Source organism: Hemitrygon akajei, chromosome 17 (genome assembly GCF_048418815.1).
Source record: "Hemitrygon akajei chromosome 17, sHemAka1.3, whole genome shotgun sequence".
NCBI lineage: Eukaryota > Metazoa > Chordata > Chondrichthyes > Myliobatiformes > Dasyatidae > Hemitrygon > Hemitrygon akajei.
This window is the reverse complement of record NC_133140.1, coordinates 43,655,689-43,676,299: the sequence shown is the minus strand read 5'-3', so window position 1 is coordinate 43,676,299 and position 20,611 is coordinate 43,655,689. Positions and strand designations below refer to the sequence as shown.

General features: G+C 40.1%; 1 protein-coding gene across 5 annotated transcripts in view; it reads right to left on the bottom strand.

The window, feature by feature from the left end:
• Nucleotides 1-20,611, bottom strand: part of tox3 (TOX high mobility group box family member 3) — a 99,627-nt gene that overhangs the window by 45,449 nt on the left and 33,567 nt on the right. Inside the window, exon 1 of one of the 5 annotated variants that reach the window (XM_073070019.1) lies at nucleotides 13,479-13,603. The exons of the other annotated variants lie outside the window; for them this stretch is intronic. Coding sequence (XP_072926120.1) covers nucleotides 13,479-13,526 — 48 coding nt within the window. The 5' untranslated portion in view covers nucleotides 13,527-13,603. Of the gene's footprint in view, nucleotides 1-13,478; nucleotides 13,604-20,611 lie in introns of those variants that run through there. 5 annotated transcript variants of the gene reach the window in all.

The window sequence follows — 20,611 nt, the reverse complement described above, 5'->3', positions numbered from 1 at the left end:
TGGACCCTATTCCTTCAAATTCTTTCCTGTTGTGTGAAACTTAAAACTTCTCACAGTTGTTGAAAAGTCGAGATGCTTCCAGGGTGCTATTCAAATGTGGTGAAATGCTATTCACTGTTTCCTCATTGTACAATTTGCTCTGCTTTAGCTTATCCACCTGCACCCTTCTGCTATTGGTGTGCCTTTTAAATGCACGACAGTGCAGTAATCTTAACTGTTAGTGATTCTACTACCCATCCCATCACCAGTTCTTTTTCTCCCCAATATGGGTATTGGTCAATATGGATATAGCAGGTTCCTGGCTCCAAAAGTTAATTTCCAGATTGTCTGCATCTTCATCCTTAATCGTTTCTGGTAGTTTTGCCACATTTAGAAGTGTGGTTACCTAGCTGGAAGATAGAACCTTTGCTTTGCGTTTTTTGAGTTAAAAACTCATTTTTTCTTAAGACATGAAGAGCGGAAAGCATATGAAACACTAATAAGGTTGAGGGAGAAAGTCAGCTTCCAATTTCAAAGCAGACTTAAGTTGAATTACAAACAAGAGAAAAATCTGCCGTTGCTGGAAATCCAAGCAACACACACAAAATGCTGGATGAACTCAGCAGGCCAGGCAGCATCCATGGGAAAAAGACTGCAGTTGATGCTTCTGGCCAAGATTGTCCCGATGAATGGTCTCGGCCCAAAACATCGATTGCACTCTTTTCCATAGATACTGCCTGGCCTGCGGAGTTCCTCCAGCATTTTATGTGTAGCAAACTTTAGTTGTTTGCTTTATTCCATTTTAAAGTCTCCAGCCAGTACCCTCACAAAAAAAGACAGATGGTAACTCCAGAAAGTTTAGTTAAATAAATAATAGAACTATCATCTTCCATTGAATAATGCAGGAGAAAGCAGGCAGAATGAAATGAAAAGCAAGTTTAAGATTTCTGCTTTGTGTGAATGTAATTAGTAGGGGAACTACAGTTAATCAGTTGGGAATGGTGCCCATTAATTACAGTTTCCCCTGGAGAATCAACCAGCTCTGTGACAACATTAGCACTACAGTACCGGGATAAGGACAGAAACAGGGCCTCATGCCATTTGATAAAACAGGTGGCTTCATTAGTGCAAGGAATCTGCAGAGAAGCCCTCACCTGAAATACAAGGTCTGCCTTGGACAAACAGTCATTATCGGAGCCAACAAGCTGCAGGAGCTCTACCAGCTCAAAATAACCTTTGACCCAGAAGCACTAGAAAGCCCGACATTTGGGGATTAGTTTAAAACTCCCCCCATCCACCTCACAACCCTCAAATCTTCACCCATGGGTGAAGAGAAAATAAACTTCCAAAGCCATAATTATAGACCTGCTCCAATTTATTTCTGAAAGCAGAATCAGGTTTCTAAATTATGTTTCCACGGGAGAAAATACATTTGGTTACATTCTGCTTGAATGACTGGCAAATAATTGCCAGTCCTGGCAAGGACAAAGGCTGATAGGGGCATCAATTAAGGATGAACAGCAAGTTATTTTTTTAAAAATTTTTTTTCATCATGCTCACAGTCTGTCTGATTGAATGAAATGACAAATTAAATTAACAGAGATTGCTAAGCCTGCCATGCTGGTGCAGAATCTGGGTCAGCAGAGACAATAAACTGTCTGTAATTAAAAGATGAGAAGACTGACTAATGCTACTTCAACCTGATTAGTCCAAACAACACAATATGCACTAAAAAAAATCTTTTGGCAATGACAGTGGGTTCAAAGCATCAGTGTGATTCAGAAACACATGCTCAGCTGTCAGGTGTACTATTGAGACTTAATGCAATAATGAATGTCAAATGTTGCCCCGTTTTATACTTGTAGATTAAATTCAGTAGTAAAACACGATGTAATGTCTATCTACAATTGATCAGCTGGCTGGAAACAGGAAAAGGGATTACACAAATGCTTTAGCTCAGCAGGTTGGTTTAGCACACATATGGCACTTCGCAATTTACATTATTGAATACTAGTAAATCCTTTGTTTTTAGCTGACACTGAATATCAAGCATGTCAACAAGAAACCTGAGAGGTTAAATGTTTTGATTTGAAGGAAAGATAGATTTTGTTATCTTTCTGTAAATAATTTGTCATTGTATATAATAAATAATTGCAAAAAGTTAATAAAAGTAATGATGAATTTCTGAAAATTTGTCTTTCACAACATGAAGCAAGTTCAAATGTTCACCTTCTATAGCTTGTGGCTGGATTTTTAAGAGGAAGCCTGGTATGTCAACACCTGATTTTCTTTGCACAGGGAATTGAACAAGGTAGGTGTAAGCAAGGGCTAGGACCGTCCCCAGTAATCCTAAATGTTTATAACATAATGAAACAGATATGCATTCATTCACCTCATTCCATTAAGGATGGAATTGTGTGTTCTCTAAAAGCTAGCAAACTTAATGCTCATAATCTTGGCTTGGCTGGCTTGTATTGGATCTCAGCAGATGTGGCAGCCTAATGGAGCTCAAAAGGCAGCCAACATTTTGGGCCAAAACCCTATATCAGGACTAATGAAGGGTCTCAGCCTGAAACACTGACTGCTTATTCTTCTCCATAGATGCTGCCTGGACTGTTGAGTTCCTCCAGCATTCTGGATTTGTTACTCTGCATTTGCAGCATCTCATCTGTTTGTATTGAATCTCCTTATTCCAGTTCTCTTTCAATAGCTCAATGAAAACAGAAATAAACCTGAAAAAAACATATAAACCTTCCTCCTACAGCGATGTGTGACAGCATTCACAGCACAAAAAGTGTCTTTATGCTACGCAAGTATCCAAATATTTTTGTGTAATAATCCTTTGACTTCAGTTTGAAAAGGTTGGTTAAGATTATAATCAATATGGCTAAATGCTGAGTAAATCAATACTTGCATCCTAGCATTATAGTCCTTCGTGATACTTAAAAACAAATGATTCAGTTACATGACTGTTCATGGCAGAGCCGCTGAATGTTATGTTTACATCTGCAAAACACTGGAAAATATTTAATAAAATTTCATCAATTATTACATATAAATTAGCACTTCTGAAATAGTCAGAGAATTTTAGATTATTTTGCAGGTTCAGGATGTCGAGTTGTACATTGTGCCCAGGTCAAGGCTAAAATGAAAATACAAATAAATACTCAACTTGTTAAAAAGCATCTGTGGAGATAAGAGCAAAGCCATTGGGCTGATCACACAGAGAACAAACAGGAAGCATGGGCTGAAGCGGACATATTCCAATCCAGAGCTTCCGAGCAATGGTACAAGATTATTAGCCTAAAACTGTCGGAACTGTTGCACGCTTCTAGTAATCCTGTTATAATTTTCACTCAAGCATCGTTTTTCCTGGTTCTAAATATCAGAACATCAGAAGCAACATGTTCTTTCTGGTTCTAAATATGCATTCACACCATTGGAGTGTATGTAAATAACAATGACTATGATGCAATTGACCATATATGAATCCTCTAGGACTTCTCTTTTAAACCACTGCAAGGCCAGTCCTCCTGGCATTCCAGGCTTCTGCATCTCTTCTCAACAATACAGAACCCAACAATGTGCTAGAGGTCTGATCTGCTGCTTCCTCCAACCACTAAGCCCACAGCTGGGCCGAGCATTGCATCTAGCGGCAAGATGATATTTTAAATCCGGCCCCTGTGGTTTACGTTATTAGTCATGTAATGCAGCCCCATCCATTTCACTTAAGTACTGACCTGGATTGCAAAGTTAACGGCAGATAAAAGAAATCCTTTCTTTACATTAATTAATATTAAATGGTTTTCAATAATTTACTCGGTGAATTTATGTTGTGGATTGCACATAGAACAAACATGAAGTGCAGGCTGGATTGAATACATTCTGATCAATAGTCCAGGATTATCATCTGAAATACCATATTCATGTTTCGCTCAAGAGATGCTAACAGAACTGCTGAACATTCCCAATATTTTTATTTTAACTTTTATTCAAATTGCTCATCCTGGTTCTAAAGATGCCTTGATACTCATGAAGTACATGTAAATAAATGCAACATTATTGCACGCTTTTGTAAATTGTGTATCTAAACTTAAGGAATTTGCGTAGTCTGAGAAAAATCTCAAATGAAGCGCATGGAGTTGCCAAAGCTCTGTGTATTTCCTTGGTGTTACTCTGCTACAGAGCTCAGCGCAGTGCAGGAACCCATGGGGATGTATACCTAATGCTGATGATGAGCACTGGATGAGGAAAAAGATAAAACTGTCCAAACTTACAAAGTTATCAAATTACACTGAATTGCTACACATAGGAAGCGAGTCAGAAAACTCACAGTTGGCCAATGTACCTGCAGCACGAGACTCCAAGCAGCAGAACTCATTTCCGACCCAAGCATAGGAGAAAAAGGACAGCACACCTACGTTGCTGAGAGTCGGAATTGTAATTGTTAAAAGTGGCATTGTTAAATTGTAGATGTACTTCTGGAGAAACAGTACTGTAGAAGTTAAAGATGAGGACACAAATAATCCTATTTCTAACTCAGAGCCTGCGTTTGGTTACATTTGCCATTTCAGACATCCCACCCTGCAACAACTCATTTCAGGGAGGTAGTGTCATCAATTTGCAGGAGACTCCCGGGAAGGGTGGGATGTCTGCAATAGAGTAGCTCCTTAGCAGCTAGCTAGCTAGTTTAAATAACGTTAGCTATGCTAACGAACAATTGACACCTGTTAAACTCACCTCAACATGCATTTTACATTTTAGCCCACCATGGGCAATAGAAAAGTCACTGTTGCAAACAGTGCAGCGAGCAACACTGTCATTATTTTTGACCCCTGTTAGGCAGGGGTACACTTTAGTGTAGTCTGGGGTGAAGTACGTTTTATTTTCCTTTTTTTTGAAACACTCTGCCATGGTGCGCTCGCTCTCTCTCGCTCTAAAAAAAAATCGATTTCCGGGATATTGTATATAATTTGCGGGTATCAGGGAGCCGCTATCAATATGCGGCAGACTTCCGGAACTTCCGGGAGAGGTGGGATGTCTGCCATTTTGACAGATTCTAGAGGCCACACCAGACAAATGACATTAACTTCAATGAGGTGATAACATGATTATAGAATCACTTATACCTGGTGCATTCAGGCCTTACAGAAAACTTTAAAACTCAGAAGTCTGCGCTAAAGGTCTGGTGAAATCATCAGCAACTATACAGAATCTATCACCGATGCTATAATATTGCTTCCTGCTTTAATCAAGCATTACAGGAAAGGGTTGTGTGCAGTTTAACAAATGAGGATATTCACCCGTTATTAAACACGCAGCTTTTAACGTTTTAATGTACATGCAAAATCATGATATTAGTGACTTTCAAAAATACAAAAGAATTTCAGTTGGAGCAAAATATATTCATTTTAATGGAGATATCTCAATGAAAGAGCAAAATGCTGGAGTAAGTCGATGGGTAAGGCAAAAACTGTGGGGTCAAATCAACATTTGACAATTCAGGTCCAGATGAAAAGGTCTCAAGCCAGAAGGTTTACTGTCTGTTTCCCTCCTTGGGTGCCGTCAGGTCCCTTGAGTTCCTCCTGCATCCTTTTTGCTCCGTGTCTATGTACGGGTAAATAATGATAGCAAAGATGGAAACACTGGCACAAAACATAAATCACTGGTGCACAAGAATCAAAATCAATTTATTGCCAGTATGCGAAGCATACCAGAATTGATTGTGGTTTGGTGCCAAACGTAAAACACAGGACAAAACCACGACAGACATAACAATAGCAGCCAACAATTTACAACACAACAATGCAAACTGCTATGAGCAGTCAACAGTTAGCAGAATGGTCACAAGCATAAATGTCAACAATCAAACCTAAATAAGTGTGAATATATGAGCAGACTAAATAATTCCCAACAGAACAAGGAGAGCAGGAAAGAGCATTTAATGCATGCTGTGCAGGGACAGTTAGGGTATTACACCTGAGAGAGTTTTGTTGCAAAGCTGGATAGCTACAGCAAAGAAGCTTCGGAGTTGACATGGAGTCATGGTGGGGATGTATTATGGCGTTTTCCTGATGACAACTGAGTGAATAGATAACTCCTAAGGTGGGTGGAGTAAGCAGTAGTTTGTCTCAGCTCTTTGCTGATGATGGACAGGTCTTCTAATGTTGGCAGCTGACAGCCAATGGTCTCTCCACTGACTTCAAAATGGTTGGTGAGGGGGGAGGCAGCAGGAAACCAAATGGTGACAGCTGGCCACGAAAAGCTCTCAATGCTGGATGAGTAAAAATTCATCAGGATGCGCCCTGAGATGTTAAGTTTCCCATGATGGAGCAGAAAGAACCATCTCTGCTGGGCTTTCCTAGTGATGACCGTAATGTGCTTGTACCACTTCAACATATTGGTCATGGTGGTCCCCAGAAATTTTAATGACTTGACCACAGGCACAGCCTTACCATTAGTTTCCAAGGGGAGGGGGCAGGTAGGGGATTGTCAGTGGAGGTCAATCCTTATTTCGACTGTCTTGATAACATTAAGCTCCAAGTTGTTACGAGCACACCATGCTGCAATATGGTCTACTCCCTTTGACAGCAGATTACATCGTTATGAGATGAGACCAATTACAGCCAGGTCATCTGCAAACTTTAGGATTTTAACAGATTTGTCTTTGAATTTAGTCATTTGTATAAAGTGAGAACAGGAAGGATGAAAGAACACAGCTTATAGACATTGGATTGAACAAGTAGGAGCCCAGCCTTACATACCACTTCCTTCTCATCAGGAAGTTCATAATCCACTGACAAACACTGCAGGGTGCAGCTAGCTGGTTTAGCTCATTGTGGAGCAATTCCAGAACAATAGTGTTCAAGGTGGAGTTAAAATCCACAAAACAAGATCCTCACGCAAGTGCAATGGTCCCTCTAAGGTGTGCGCACAGTCACATCTTTTGCTACTAACGCACAAAGGAATTTAAACGGTGCACAAAAGGTTGCCACCCTCTACCTCATTGGCATGTTAAGTATACTTCATGGTCATAACCAATCACATTTCTTTTCAAGTTCTGATGCAGATGGTGTTGACAATGTGGAGCTTGCATTGACCTGTCTGCTGATTTTAGAACTGGCTTACTTATACTGTTTTTAATCAAAGACATTATTCAGTTCGCAGATGGTGTTGTCACTGGGCAAAAAATTGCGCAGCACAAGATTTTCGCACACACTGGCCATTACAAATTAGATGGAACATTGCAGACGTGCTGGGGGAGTTCAAATGTTGAAGAATGTAACGAAGGCACGAGTTAACTACATCCTCAACCGAGTGACTTACTGTGTAAGCAAACTGAAGACGACCAGTAATGGATTTAAGGTAGGCCAACATCAAATGTTCAAATGTTTTCATAACTGCTGAAGTCAGAGTGACTGGCCTATAATCAGTAAAAGACGAGACTGATGGGGAATGTGCTACTGGTGTATTGAAAATTATCCATCGATATGGCAATTTACCGCAGTAAGAAGCTTCAATTACGAAAAGGGCATTTAGCCTCGGTGGATATGGCCAGTCCCGGGGGTGCAAACCAGAATAATGTCAGCCAGGTAGATTCCACAATTTAAACGGAAAATTTATGACAGAAAGACACAAAAGCTTTTACAATCGTGAATCTGACAAGGCGTGTAGAGAGTTGGACTTAAATAAACAAATGTTGATATTTACAATGATGCTAAATACAGCTATTTTAAAACAGAAATGAAACTCAACATCCATATATTGGTAGAAACCCTAAAAGCTGCTGACCACCTGATTACAGGCAGAGTTAATTAGCAAAGTGGTATTAACACTAAAAGCATGCAGAATCTGAAGATATAATTCAGCAGGACACTGGGTATTGTAAAGTAGCTACAATGTGTAGTTTGTCATAATGGTTAAAAAGTGTAGCTGACCCCAATGGACCAACTAGGAGGAAGTTAACCTGACTACTATAGGCTTGCCTTCTGAAAAATGTTTGCAGTGCTCCTTCATAGTGAAGGTCATTATCAGTCCCACTTTCAGAAACCTCCCAGGTTGCCTGTGGTGAGAAGTGCCAAGTATGATACTTTGCTGCTTACAGAAGCCAATGAAAGCCAATGAATATTGCAGAAGTCAATGAAAGCTCTACCAACATAGCAAGCAACCTTCCATTATGATAAATGTGACCTTTAAATTTGAAACAGAAAAAGCCATTTTGGACATGAAGTTGTTTGCCTTATAGATATGCCCTTGGCAAATTCTCTGCATGAGAGTCGTCTCTTTTGTCAATAGTCTTTCTCCAAACTTTATACTCACTTCTGATCTGGTGAACATAGATTCATTCTTTAATGCTGGAATTCTTCTGGCAATTCTGACTGAAAATTTTTGAAAGGAATAGCAATTGTTACTGGGTCCCTCTTTGACCTTTGCTCTGCAGAGTTGCTCTTTAATATTTAGCTTGAACCTTTATCATGCTGGTTTTTCTTTGAGTAAACAGAGCCCATCATGATTCAGAACAATGTGTTTGAAAATCTCACCAGAAGTTGAACTGGGTGTTGCACTACTGTTGACATCATTGAAAACCCTGGACTTAAGAAAAACAATGGACCATACACCAAACAGCCCAGGCCTTGTGAACTACAGTTAGTCTACTGCCCTCACAGTGCGTGTGTGCAAAGCTACGCAGCAAATTAAACACTTTCTCAAAAATCACCCCAGACGGAAATTTTCTTCAGGATTTTTAAAATGAGAATTTTTACTTGGGAAACTGCAGAAAAAAATAGTAAAATACAGTGTGTATTAAATTCGATACCGGATTGTTGTGCGCATGAATATACTAATACTGACGTCTATTCTCACAACCAGCTTTAACTAACGTAAAACAGATCTGCAAGACTCCATAACTATGCCATGTAGACGAATTAAACTCATGGTGCAATGATACCTTAATAACAATAAGCAATAAACACAAAGCTCCCTTCAAAATATACAGTACTGTGCAAAAATCCTAGGTATATATAGTTAGGGTGCCTAAAACTTCTGCACAATAGTATATTTGTCAATGTGAAGTGGAGAATGAGTTCGTAAATCTGGCAGGAGCAAAGGATGATGGGAATGGTGAGGGTGGAGTGCCACGGGAGGGGTGTGGGACTGCTGGCAGAGAAAGAGTGCCAAGAGTGGTGGGAGGGGCATGGGTGCACATATACCCAGCCCTGAAATGCCAGGCAAAGTCATTTGATTCCAAACAATTGGTTTATTCATCATGACAGAATGTCTCTCTAGTGTTTCCTATTCCCTCATCTCTTCTTGCCCCTTTCCCAACTATGATTCCCCTTGTCCACACCTCTTCCCACTCTCAGTCCATAATCGAGACCCTTATCAGAATCAGGTTTTTCTTCAGTCATACATATCATGAAATTTGTTTTTTCTGCAACAGTAGTACAGTGCAATGCATAAAACTACTACAGAACTGTGCAAAAGTCTTAGGCACCCTAGTTATACAGTATATATGTGCCCAAGACTACTGCACAGTGCTGTACCTACTAGAAGTTTACCAATGTTAACAAAACTTAAGACTCACAATAAGAGAGGGCAAATAAAGAGAAGGTGGAGACAGTGTGCTTCAAAACAAAATGCAAATTAACCCGCGAAGGAAATGATATAAAAGGAGTTGACATACAGGAAGTGATGTTCATGCAAATCAAACTATTTCAGGGGCCAGAACACTCCCCAATTGTTATCTATTGTCTGTCAAACTTAACTATTGAAACAAAAATCAATTGATCATTTCATAACGTCCTTGGCAAAAGAAAGATAGTCTCAGAGACTGGTCTTGAAGACAGTCTTACTACACAGTCTTTAACTATTCTCAATTTGAAAATACTAGCCATGATGATGTTGCTGGTGGGGATCAGCAAGAGAAGGTGAGCAGATTAGCTTGAAGCCCTCTTGTGGCATGACCAGCAGGGTTGTGGTCAGGAGGAACATAGTTGCTTGCATTGGCTTTCCTGGGTTGATCGCTTAGTATGTTGGATCCTATTATGTACATAAACATAGAATCTCCTTGTTTTATTAAATGTGTAACTGAGCACAACCAAGCTGTTGGTAAAGAACTTGATATCATCTAGTCCTGTGTCCAGTTACTTGGTGATCATCTCTGCCATCTCAACTGCTAGAACAGCAGCACTAAGTTCAAGCCTTGGTTTGGTGAGATCTGGACTGGGAGCAAGCTTTGTCTTGCCTGGGATGAATCCAATCGCACTATATCCAGCAACATCTATGACCTTCAGGTATTCAAGAGCAGCAATAGCTTTAACTGGCATATTACCCTTTTCTTTTGAGTCCAGATTGTGGAACCTTTTTGTAGGTTCTTGGAATCTTCAAGCCTTTAAGATCCTGGAGGGAGGAACACAATTGCCACTGCTCATGCTTTTCTTTTAGGAGTGAGACAACCCATCCACAAGTGTCCAGAGTCAACCCTCTTAACATGAATCATTCCTAGATACTGACTAGAGCAGCAAATCCAATAGCTGTTGATAGTACTCCATCACACGTGAAAGGTCTTTCAGTATCAGTCAGCTGGAAAGTAAGGATGTCTATAATGAGGTCCCATCTAAGGCCCAACTATGCTGCACAAGAGGGATGGCCTACCCAAGATCAAGAGTCTTTAGACCTTTGGCCAGATCTCCAGATGGGGAATGCTGCTTGACTGTTGGATGCAATCTAATGTAGTCTGAGATTAGTCTGCACCAACATGTCAAACAAGCTGCTCGCACTATTAAATGATTAAACACCATCAATGCTTCTGTCCAGAATTTCTTCTCTCCCTCGATAGCCGTCTTCTCAAGGCCACACACTGCGACAGATTACCAAACACATGAAATTTCATGCAGTACTCCAGAATCTTATTGTGCAGTTGGTGCTCATGAAACCACAAGAACCCGAGGTTGTCTCGCTGATATTTTCTCATGAGGAAGCTGTGAAATATTCATTTGACATCCACCATCACCCTGTGACAGACTTGGTTCTAAAGCTCATGAGGACCTTGAGCAGACTATTAATAAAGTCTGGACCCTACGAGAGCACATTGTTCAGTGATATTCCTTTAGAACTGCATAGTTGAATCAAAGGCAATTTGTATTTGTGCAGGCTTCTGGTTATGGTAACTGCCAACACTGGGCAAATACCAGTTTCCCGTGTTAGGATCCAATGAAGTCGCTAACTCAGTATGATTGTTCCTTGAGAGTCTATCCATGAGCTCTGCATAATGATCTTACATTTCTGGCTTCCTTCTCAATGTGCAACTAAGGGACATGAGTCAACTAAGGCCTTGTCTCTGTAATTTGGTAGGAATTGTCATGGAGAGTGGAAAGGAAGGGGAGCTACACAACTGTCACTAAACCCTTTTTTCCATGATCTGAAGGAGGACTTCACCTTCTTAGTCATCTTTCGAGTCACAGAAGACCAGCTTGCCTAAATCTGGTTCAGTAGAGACAAGTATGTCAGGGTTCTTAGTTTGCTTAAGTACAATCTTCTCTTTGAGACAAATTTGACTTTCAGTGTCTGAACTGACTTGGGTGCCCATTCTTCAGGACATTAGTCTTAAATGTGCTGATGCATCACCTGCTATGACCCAGCCTAGGGCTAGTCAATGGGCATAAGGTGCAATGTGCTGACCATTGTGCTGTTCACGTATCTTACGTGCACGGATGACGTCTCTGCCAACCAAAGTAGAATTTCAGCAGAAGAGTCAAGTGGGGGGAATCTTGTCAGCTATGTTCTTAAGATATAAATGACCGCATGCAGCTTTAGGAGTTGGGAGTTCACCCCTGCTGTTGCAGTTCCCATTGAGGGTTGGCAAGGGCAAGTGGACTTTGCCTCCTATTGACTCCATGACAAATCCATTGGCCTTTCTTCTGACAACTTCTGATGTTCCAGAACATGTCTTTAGATTTTATGAGGAAATAGAGCTTTCAATAATGAATGTGTTAAAGCATGCTGACTTTGCCAATGTCACCTTGTTATGCGATTTGATCATCCAACATCACAATGCCTTTATTTTTTGCTCAAATGTCCTTTTGGGTAGATGCTAACTAGGCATGAAGTAGCTACATCTGATAGATGTTCAAGCTGTCTCCCCACTATGCTCCGCTACTGATGTGCTGGAACCAATAGAAGCCCAAGGGGCCGGCCCTGAATGAAGTGCTGATATGTGCTGGTCACTGTTGAACTCACTGCAGTGTCTGATAACAGTCTTTTGCTCTGCTGAAGCATATTTGAAACATATTGAGTGCCTCTGATCTGTGAATGGTTTTTCTCTGAATCCTCTGTACTTCCATAAGGAGGACGGTTTCTTATGGACAGGACTTTATCAATTGGGTTTCATGGTAGAGGTCTGTACTTCAAGTTTTGTTGACTGTGATAGAGATTTTTGGTTTTCCATGCTTTTACTGGAGATCTTCTGTTAAATAACATGTTACTGAAGTTGAGAGATACAACGAAGGTCATTTTGCCTTTCTGCATGGAGGCAGACAAATTGCACAAAGAATGAAAATGAAAATGGCAGATAGGAGTCATGGTGCTTTGTTTTACGACTGAACCCTTTGGTTATCTGCTGTTCTTGCATGTTGCTTGGTAGTTTCTCCACTAAAAGATTTACCCCTTTTTCAGTATCCAAGAAACTTAGTCCCAGTAGGCAACCCTTGTTTTTTGTGGCTTTCAGTTCCCACGATAGATATGCAAGCTCCAGTTGCTTCCTCAGATCTTTGTGTGAGAGTGCTGGAAAACTATCGAGCCTGCTGAAGAGAGATGATTCAATTGCCTTTGGAGAGCCATGGCACTTCTCCAGCCTTTGCCACATTTGTAAACCCTTAACTGGAAAGTTAATGTGTACTGCTCTACCCTACTTACATGTTGCAGCGACTCCCCATCTAACCACTTGCGGTGAATGTCTAGCTCTTCGCTAGGTTTGAAACTTAGTCCTTCCATGGTATTGCAAAAGCTTGATTTCCAGGATAGATAACTGGCAGACTGGTTGTCAAACACTATTTGTCTTGCTGTGACTAGGTCTCGATGAGCCAGATACCAAGCCAGATCCAATGCACCTGCGGCTCTTGAATGAGGGCACTGTGGAGAATGGTTTTGCAAACCTGTGTCCTGCTGAAGTGGCAAGAATGGGAGCGACTTGCGCTAGACACAAAGTTGAGATGCAAATGGAGAAAGCTCGCATAGATATGGAGAACGTGGCAAGAGTGTGTAGAGGTCTCAAGGAAGAGTGAGAATTTTCACACAGCTGAATATACTAATATTGCTGATTATTCTCACAAACAGTTTTAACCAAAGTAACACACAGATGCAGATCTCCATAACTATGCTGTGTAGAAAAGAGTACAATTTTGGCACAACAATATTTTAATAACAGTAAGAAATAAACATAATACTTACAGCAAAATATATCTACTAAATGTTTACCAGCAATAACAAAACATAAGACTCACAGATATTGCTGTTTCAAGGGCAAATAAAGAGAGGATAGAGATGGACATCTTTCCACTGTGTGCTTCAAATTGAATCCAAATTAAACCACGAAGGAAGTGATATAAAAACACAGCTTACTGTACATACAGAAAGTGATGTTGATACAAAATGAACTGCATACAGAATGAATTGCACCTCTAGAGGCCAGAACAGTCAGCATGCGAAAAAAAAACTGATTAGCTTAGTCTTTTAGGTCAATCCGTCATCGCAACGTGAACAGGTTTTACTTGGCACTGGAGTAACAGGTACAGGATAGATGCAACCTGAACCAGTTCCTTTCAGTTCTCCACATCACTGGCAGTTAGCAACATGAATTCTGATTTAATACAATGCATAAAGTACACGTTAATGAGGTAGTACCCAAAGTTAAATTTTTGTTGACCTTGTTGACCTAGACGAAGTGAATAAGATTGAAGATTGGTTAAAGTCATTTCCGTTACAAAAGACTAACAAAATAATTGCTACTGTGGTTCCATTGCAACACAAAAACACAATAAAGAAAACAAATAATTAAAACATGTTAAATATAAATATGAAAAATAGATTGATTGTATGTCCATAAAGACACATGAGTGTCTGTACGTAAGGTGACTGACATGAAATGATAAAGTAGTAGTGATTGGGGGTGTGGAGATGTGGGCTAGTGGGCGGAGGTGTTAATTAGCCTTACTGCTTGGGGAAAGAAACTGTTTTTGAGTCTGGTGGTCCTGGTATGGATGCAACATAGCCTCCTCCCTCATGGGAGTGGGACAAACAGTCCGTGAGCAGGTTTTGTGGGATCCTCATGACATTACTAGTCTTTTTCCTGTACCTTTCAGTACATACGTCCTTGATGATGGGTCGGCTGGTGCTAGTGATGCTTTGGGCAGTTTTGACTCCCTGTTGTAGGGCCTTTATGTCTGTCATTATGAGTGTCTTGGGCAGTTCTTAAAAATGCAAGCTTTTTCATTCTATAATTAAAATTATAACATCTCTAAGATGTATTTAACTGAAAATATTTAAATTTTAAAACCAGTGACTAGACAATTTATTCTAATGGTTTTTATTTTACGCACGTTTCATAAACAGATTTGTGTTTTGAAAGAAACAGTAAAGTGACTTGAACTAGAACGAACGCCCAATTAAATGTTTGAGTCTACCATCACAATTTATGGCACAATTAATAAAGAAACTGTTTGCCACGTGTACTCCACATTTAAACCATCTCACTTGGACTACTATATAATATCTAGAACTTCCCTTATACACTCATTAGTTCAAGTCATTCAAGAATTCCTGGTATAACAAATAATTTTTCACATTTTTTTTGTTAAAAACAATTACAATCCAATATTCATTAGTTTTAATAATAATCCATGCTATAATCTGCTTTAATATTTATTTTTCTCTGGTTGAAAGTCAAGACCTAATATAAAATTATATTTTACAGTATATGTTTCTATTCAGCTCTGCTACTGAAAGGCACTTCATCAAGGTGACAACTAGTTTATGGACTATTTTTCAAAACAGTTCCCCTTGAGGACATCTATTAAGTCTTTCCCTGAAAATGTATCTAGTGATTCATTCAACATCATCATCATGTCTTATCATGCTCTGGTGATCCAACTCTAGATTTTCCAATCAAAATTGATCCTACCATGAATATGAATATGGTGGTGGAAGCGGGTGGGTGATGAGAATGACATCACAGGTAATGTCCTTGCTCGGATTTTCATGACCAAACTTTGAATAATTATGTTAACAAGTTAACAGCTTTTAAAACCTGGAACAATCAGCAATGATGTATATTTAACCGTTTAAGACAAATTTCGGAACATCAACTGGTGCAACACTAGCCGCCCGGCGCTCTTTTTGTGGATGTGAACCAGGCTCAATTTGGAATCGTCAGAGGCCTGTGAAGGAGTGCCGAAAGCCAGCATCAATGCAACCATCTCATGCATGCAATTCAGTGAGAGAGAAGACTCGGTGACATTAGTGAGTCAGCCACCGCTTCCAAAAATACACTGGAGTTCCAGTGGCAATGGCCTTCCCTTCATGCTCTGTTAAAGTGCTTACACTGCCAAGCAGCAATGCCCACCAGTCGTTCTTACCTTTTGCTGGATCTCCTTCTTCCCTCACTTCCCTGTTCGCATTTTACCATATATAGGTGTGCGCCGCCTAACATCCATTCGGACAACGCCCAATCACATATACATCCGTAGTCCTGAGAATGTGATGTAGCGGACGTAACCTATCTCGTGTATTGCACCTCTTTTGAATGCAGTAGCGTTATCTCTCTGTTTAATTTTCTTTCGAAAATATTATCGTAAAGTGCATCATGGCTTCCAAATGCAGCAAAACCACTCCTAGTGATAGCAACAGCAAGCGGTAAAGTATATGATATGGTGTTCGCACAACGTCCAAATCACATAATGTCCGATTTCACAGAACGTAACATGGACGCTAAGCGACGCATTATCTTTTTGAACAAAATGCAATTCTGACTGACCTCCACACACCCCTAAAGGTGAAGAATGATCAATTGCAAAGGGAAGTAAATTCCTCATGACATACCTTCTCTGTTCCTATCATACTTCACGCTAGTTATAACAATTGTATTACAAAACTTACACATTTTCCCATATACTGGAAGTATATCAGGAAACAAATCTTTCCACTTAAAGAGGGAAACCTGATTGGAGTATAGCATTCACAATCCACACAATCCCACAGATATGTGCACACAAGCTGCTTCAGCTCTAGCACATCTCTTCATCCCTTTGGACACCTATTACTCCTGATCAAGAAATCCAGCAAAGTCAATAAAAAACACAGACTGTAGTTTATTATTTGCTGGGCCTGAACTTTCAGAGAACACTGCTGCTCAGAAAAGCAAAACATGGTCAAGGTTCAAATTAGAAGTACTGTGGCTTCACAAGCACTTTCAGAACTAATGTTGCACATGTACTTTATGGAAAAAGAGATAAACCATGATAACCGATACCCAAGTAATATTTCTGATTAGTATGTGATTAAAAGATATACAGTGCTTTGTATGGTTTAGGCAGACCCAAAGGTACACGACTTTATAAATGGAAAGTATAGGGCTAATCACTGAAGGAATGAGATAGGATCTGCTAAGCTCCCTCCTTGTTTACTTCCTCTACATGTTCGTCTGACATGAGATCGAAGCACATTAGAAACAAATTATCTCATTAAAACCTAATAAAGGAAATAGAATCACAGAGTATGCATAAGCCCTTCCTAAGAATAATCTATCTGCTTTTATTTCTACCCAATTATAGCTGAAAATGGCAAACTTACAAATCTAGCATTAGCAGAGAACTATTTGGGAATGGTGTTCATTTAGTTATTTCTTCCTCAAATCTACAATGTTAAGTAGGCTTGGGCATAAGAAATGGACAAGCGTGTCAGCCACAACTGTAGAAGAGCTTGGAATTTCAGTTCAAAATTAAACTGGTGTGCATGTACCCCATGAAAGGTTCACTTTAATTCAGCTGGGAGCCAAGGGGAAAAATGCAGTCATTGGATTTTAACAGGCCAATGCTACATTCTGTAATACCATCAAGAGATTCTACCCAGACAAGCATTTCAAATTGTGGTAAAGTAACTCATGTTACCAGAAGACCAGAAGGCAAATGAGAACAGCACGAGCCCACCGTGTGCTGAATGTGATTCCCCCACCCCCCTCAAGCTCCCTCCATATCAGATCCATCGCCTTGTTGGATATGCCCGATCAGACATCTCAAAAGAGTAAAACAGTAGAATTCATTAAATTGCTTTACAATTTGGTTTGTAACCCTGCTCCATTTAGCATATTTACAACATGGCAAAATGCCACAGCCAGTTCACCCCTGATTTAAATGCAGTTGCTTATATATTGTAGAAATAGTTGCACAATTGCCAAGATACTTACATCACATTCGTAATACAGACCACATCTTACCTACAATAGCCCTCAAGGTTTATTTTAGCTTTTGTTTTGTCAAAGTCAACTTCAAAGTACAATTTATTATCAAAGAATGTACAACTTATACAGCTTGAGATTTGTTTGCTTACAGGCAGCTACACAGCAAGAAACCCGAAGAACTCAATTTTTAAAAAAAAGACCGGAACCACTGCACAGAGAAAGAGAAAGAAAATAAAACACAATCATGCAACCAACGGGGGCAAGCAACAGCGTTCTGAACCAGACCAAGTCCTTAGATCCGTTCCCCGGAACAGCCGGAGTAGGTCCAAGCCTCAGTCTCAATAGCACAGCAGCCCGCCATGGAGATGACTGAACATCGCAGGAGAGCAAGCGAAATCAGCCCAACTTTTGCCTACCATCCCAACATTCAGGCTTTACAAACTATCTGGGCTGGAGTTTAAAAGTCCAAGCACTGTGTAGGACCCGGTGTAGACTTGGATTCGAGTGTAGCGACACACTTGGGCTGCCCAGCCCAAAGCCATTCTCAATCTCACCAAACCGACTCAGCGCTTGGAGTGGTTCAGCCTTGTGTTGTCACTTTTTACTGCTCTTCAGTTGGAACAAATCTAGGAGTTCTGGAGAAGCCAAGAATGCAAACGTACATAATCAGGAGATTGAGTGATGCCACTCAATTCCAACACTTGTTTTCATTCTCCATGAATTCTAGTTTCCACTGTAATATTCATGCAGAGAGTTTCACAGTCTCATTTCATAAAATACCACACAATTCATTACGCAGGGAATGGCAATGAAAACATACAGTTTACATTCACTTCTGGAGTGAAAGCACCTTAACATGGTGCATTCTAACCTGCTGTTGCATTGATGTCACCAGTGAAGACACAAAGATGTCATCTCCTAAAGGCAAACTGCCCATGGCAGCCAGGAAACAGTAACTGGCATGGGGGGAGGGGAGAGAGAGAGAGAGAGAGAGAGAAATAGTGTGAAAGGTAGGGAGAGTGAGGTAGCTCCAAAATTTATTCAACATGAAACTCAGTTTCAGGTACAGGAGATAGAAGCCATGTGGATATTCTGTGAGAGGACAGAGTTAAGAGTTCAGATGCAGGATAAAAGTCTGGAAATAGATGACAGGAACAGAAGTGAATATTCCAAAACTACAGAAGAAATTTCACGACAAAGCTAGATTGTCAAGAAGAAAGACACCTTAAACACCAAACACAGAGCTTTTTATTAAATCATATTTCGGCACTGTTGCAAAGCAAGAATTTATCGCTCATTGTTACCTTGCAGAGGAAGTGATGAGACTCTTTCTTAAACCTCTGAAATCCTTCTGTGAAGATACCATCACAATGGTATTGGGCAGGGAGTTCCAAGATTTAGATCAACTGATGACAGATCAGCGAGACTATCAAACCAGATGGTGTACATCTTGGAATACATCCCCATGCACCCGCTGCCCTTATCTTTCTAGGAAGTACAGAGTATGGGTTTAGGAAATGTCTTGGAGTACTCAGTTGAGAATCAGAATCAGGTTTATTATTATTGAGAAATACCATGAAATATGATGTTTGGGGCAGCGATATAAAGTCGGACATACAAAAATAAAATCACTGCAAGTTGCAAATAAATAAACAGTGCAAAAATGAACTGTTCATACACCATTCTAAAATCTGCTGGTAGTGGTGAAGACATTGTTCCTGAATAATTGAGTTAGGGTCTTCATGCTTCTGTACCTCCTCCCCAAAGAAGAAATAAGAGGACAAATTGTCCCGGATGGTGAGGGTCCTTAATGAAGGATACCAACTTCTTAAAACCTTTTGAAAATGGTGGACGTTGTACCTGACACATCTCAGACACTGTGTGCTAGTGATGCAAGAGAATAAATGTTTATGGTTACAAATTAGAATTATTATTAGGGTTAACACTGGATGTGTATTTTCCCTGGGTTGAGTCAAATTCGAAATCGGATTTAATATCACCTGCGTATATCATGAAATTTCTTAACTTTATGGCAGCAGTACAATAAATACATGATAAATATAGAGAAAAAAATACTGTGTATATATATATGTCTATTAAATGGTTAAGTTAAAATAGTGAAAAAAATAGAAATAAAAACTGTAGTGAGGTAGTGTTCATGGGTTTGATGTCCATTTACAAAGTAGAAATTGGATGGCAGAGGGGAAGAAGCAGTTCCTGAATCACTGTGTGTGTGCTTTCATGTTTATTTATCCCCTTCCTGATGGTAACAATGAGAAGCAGGTGTATCCTGGGTGGTGGGAATCCTTACTGATGAACTCCGTTTTCCTAAAGGCACCGCGCCTTAAGATGTCTTGGATACTATGGGGGCTGCTACCCATGAGGCAGCCATCTTCTGCTCTTGTTTTGTAGCAAAAGTATTATATGGATGGCCTTGTAGAGCTTCAAACTGTTGATGATAAAGTCTTCAGTAATGGAAATTTCATTGGATGCTAAAGGTACATGATTGGACACTCAATGACCGGCACTTGTGTGACTCATGTTATAAGCCACCTTTCAGTCAGGATCGTCTTCTAATGGCTTACTGTTCAGTTCCATTCACAGAGCCTCAGCAAATGAGACAGCTCTTGCCAGGAAGTTGTCTCAGTCATGCTGCACGCAGAAATTACCTGCTTCATTCACAGAGTTATGAGGTGAATTCCACTTTGTGAAGCTGTGAACTTCCCCAAACTCTGACCTTATGATGGAAGGTCATCAATGTAGCAAATTAAGTCAGTTTGGCCCAGGAAACTCACCCAGTACACTTGTGCATTGATGCTCTGTGCTTTTGATGATTGACCTCAACCACCACAAATATCTTCCTTTGGCAAGATGTGACTCCAGATATTAGATTGTTTTTCCTTTGATGCCCATTGATCTCTGTTTTACCAGAGTGACTTGGTATTATAGTTGATAAAATCTGCCTTTATATCAATGACACCCCACCTCCAGAATATAGTTGGATAGGTGATTTGATGTGGTCTGGAGCTGTGTGGAACTCATCCCACACTGGGTGAACAGGTTATTGTACAGCAAGTGCTTCTTATTGGTCATTTCACACACTACACACTTCTGCATCACCCCAGTCATTACATTTTACGTCTCCATTACAATGATGATGAAAAGGTCACTCAACAATCTTCA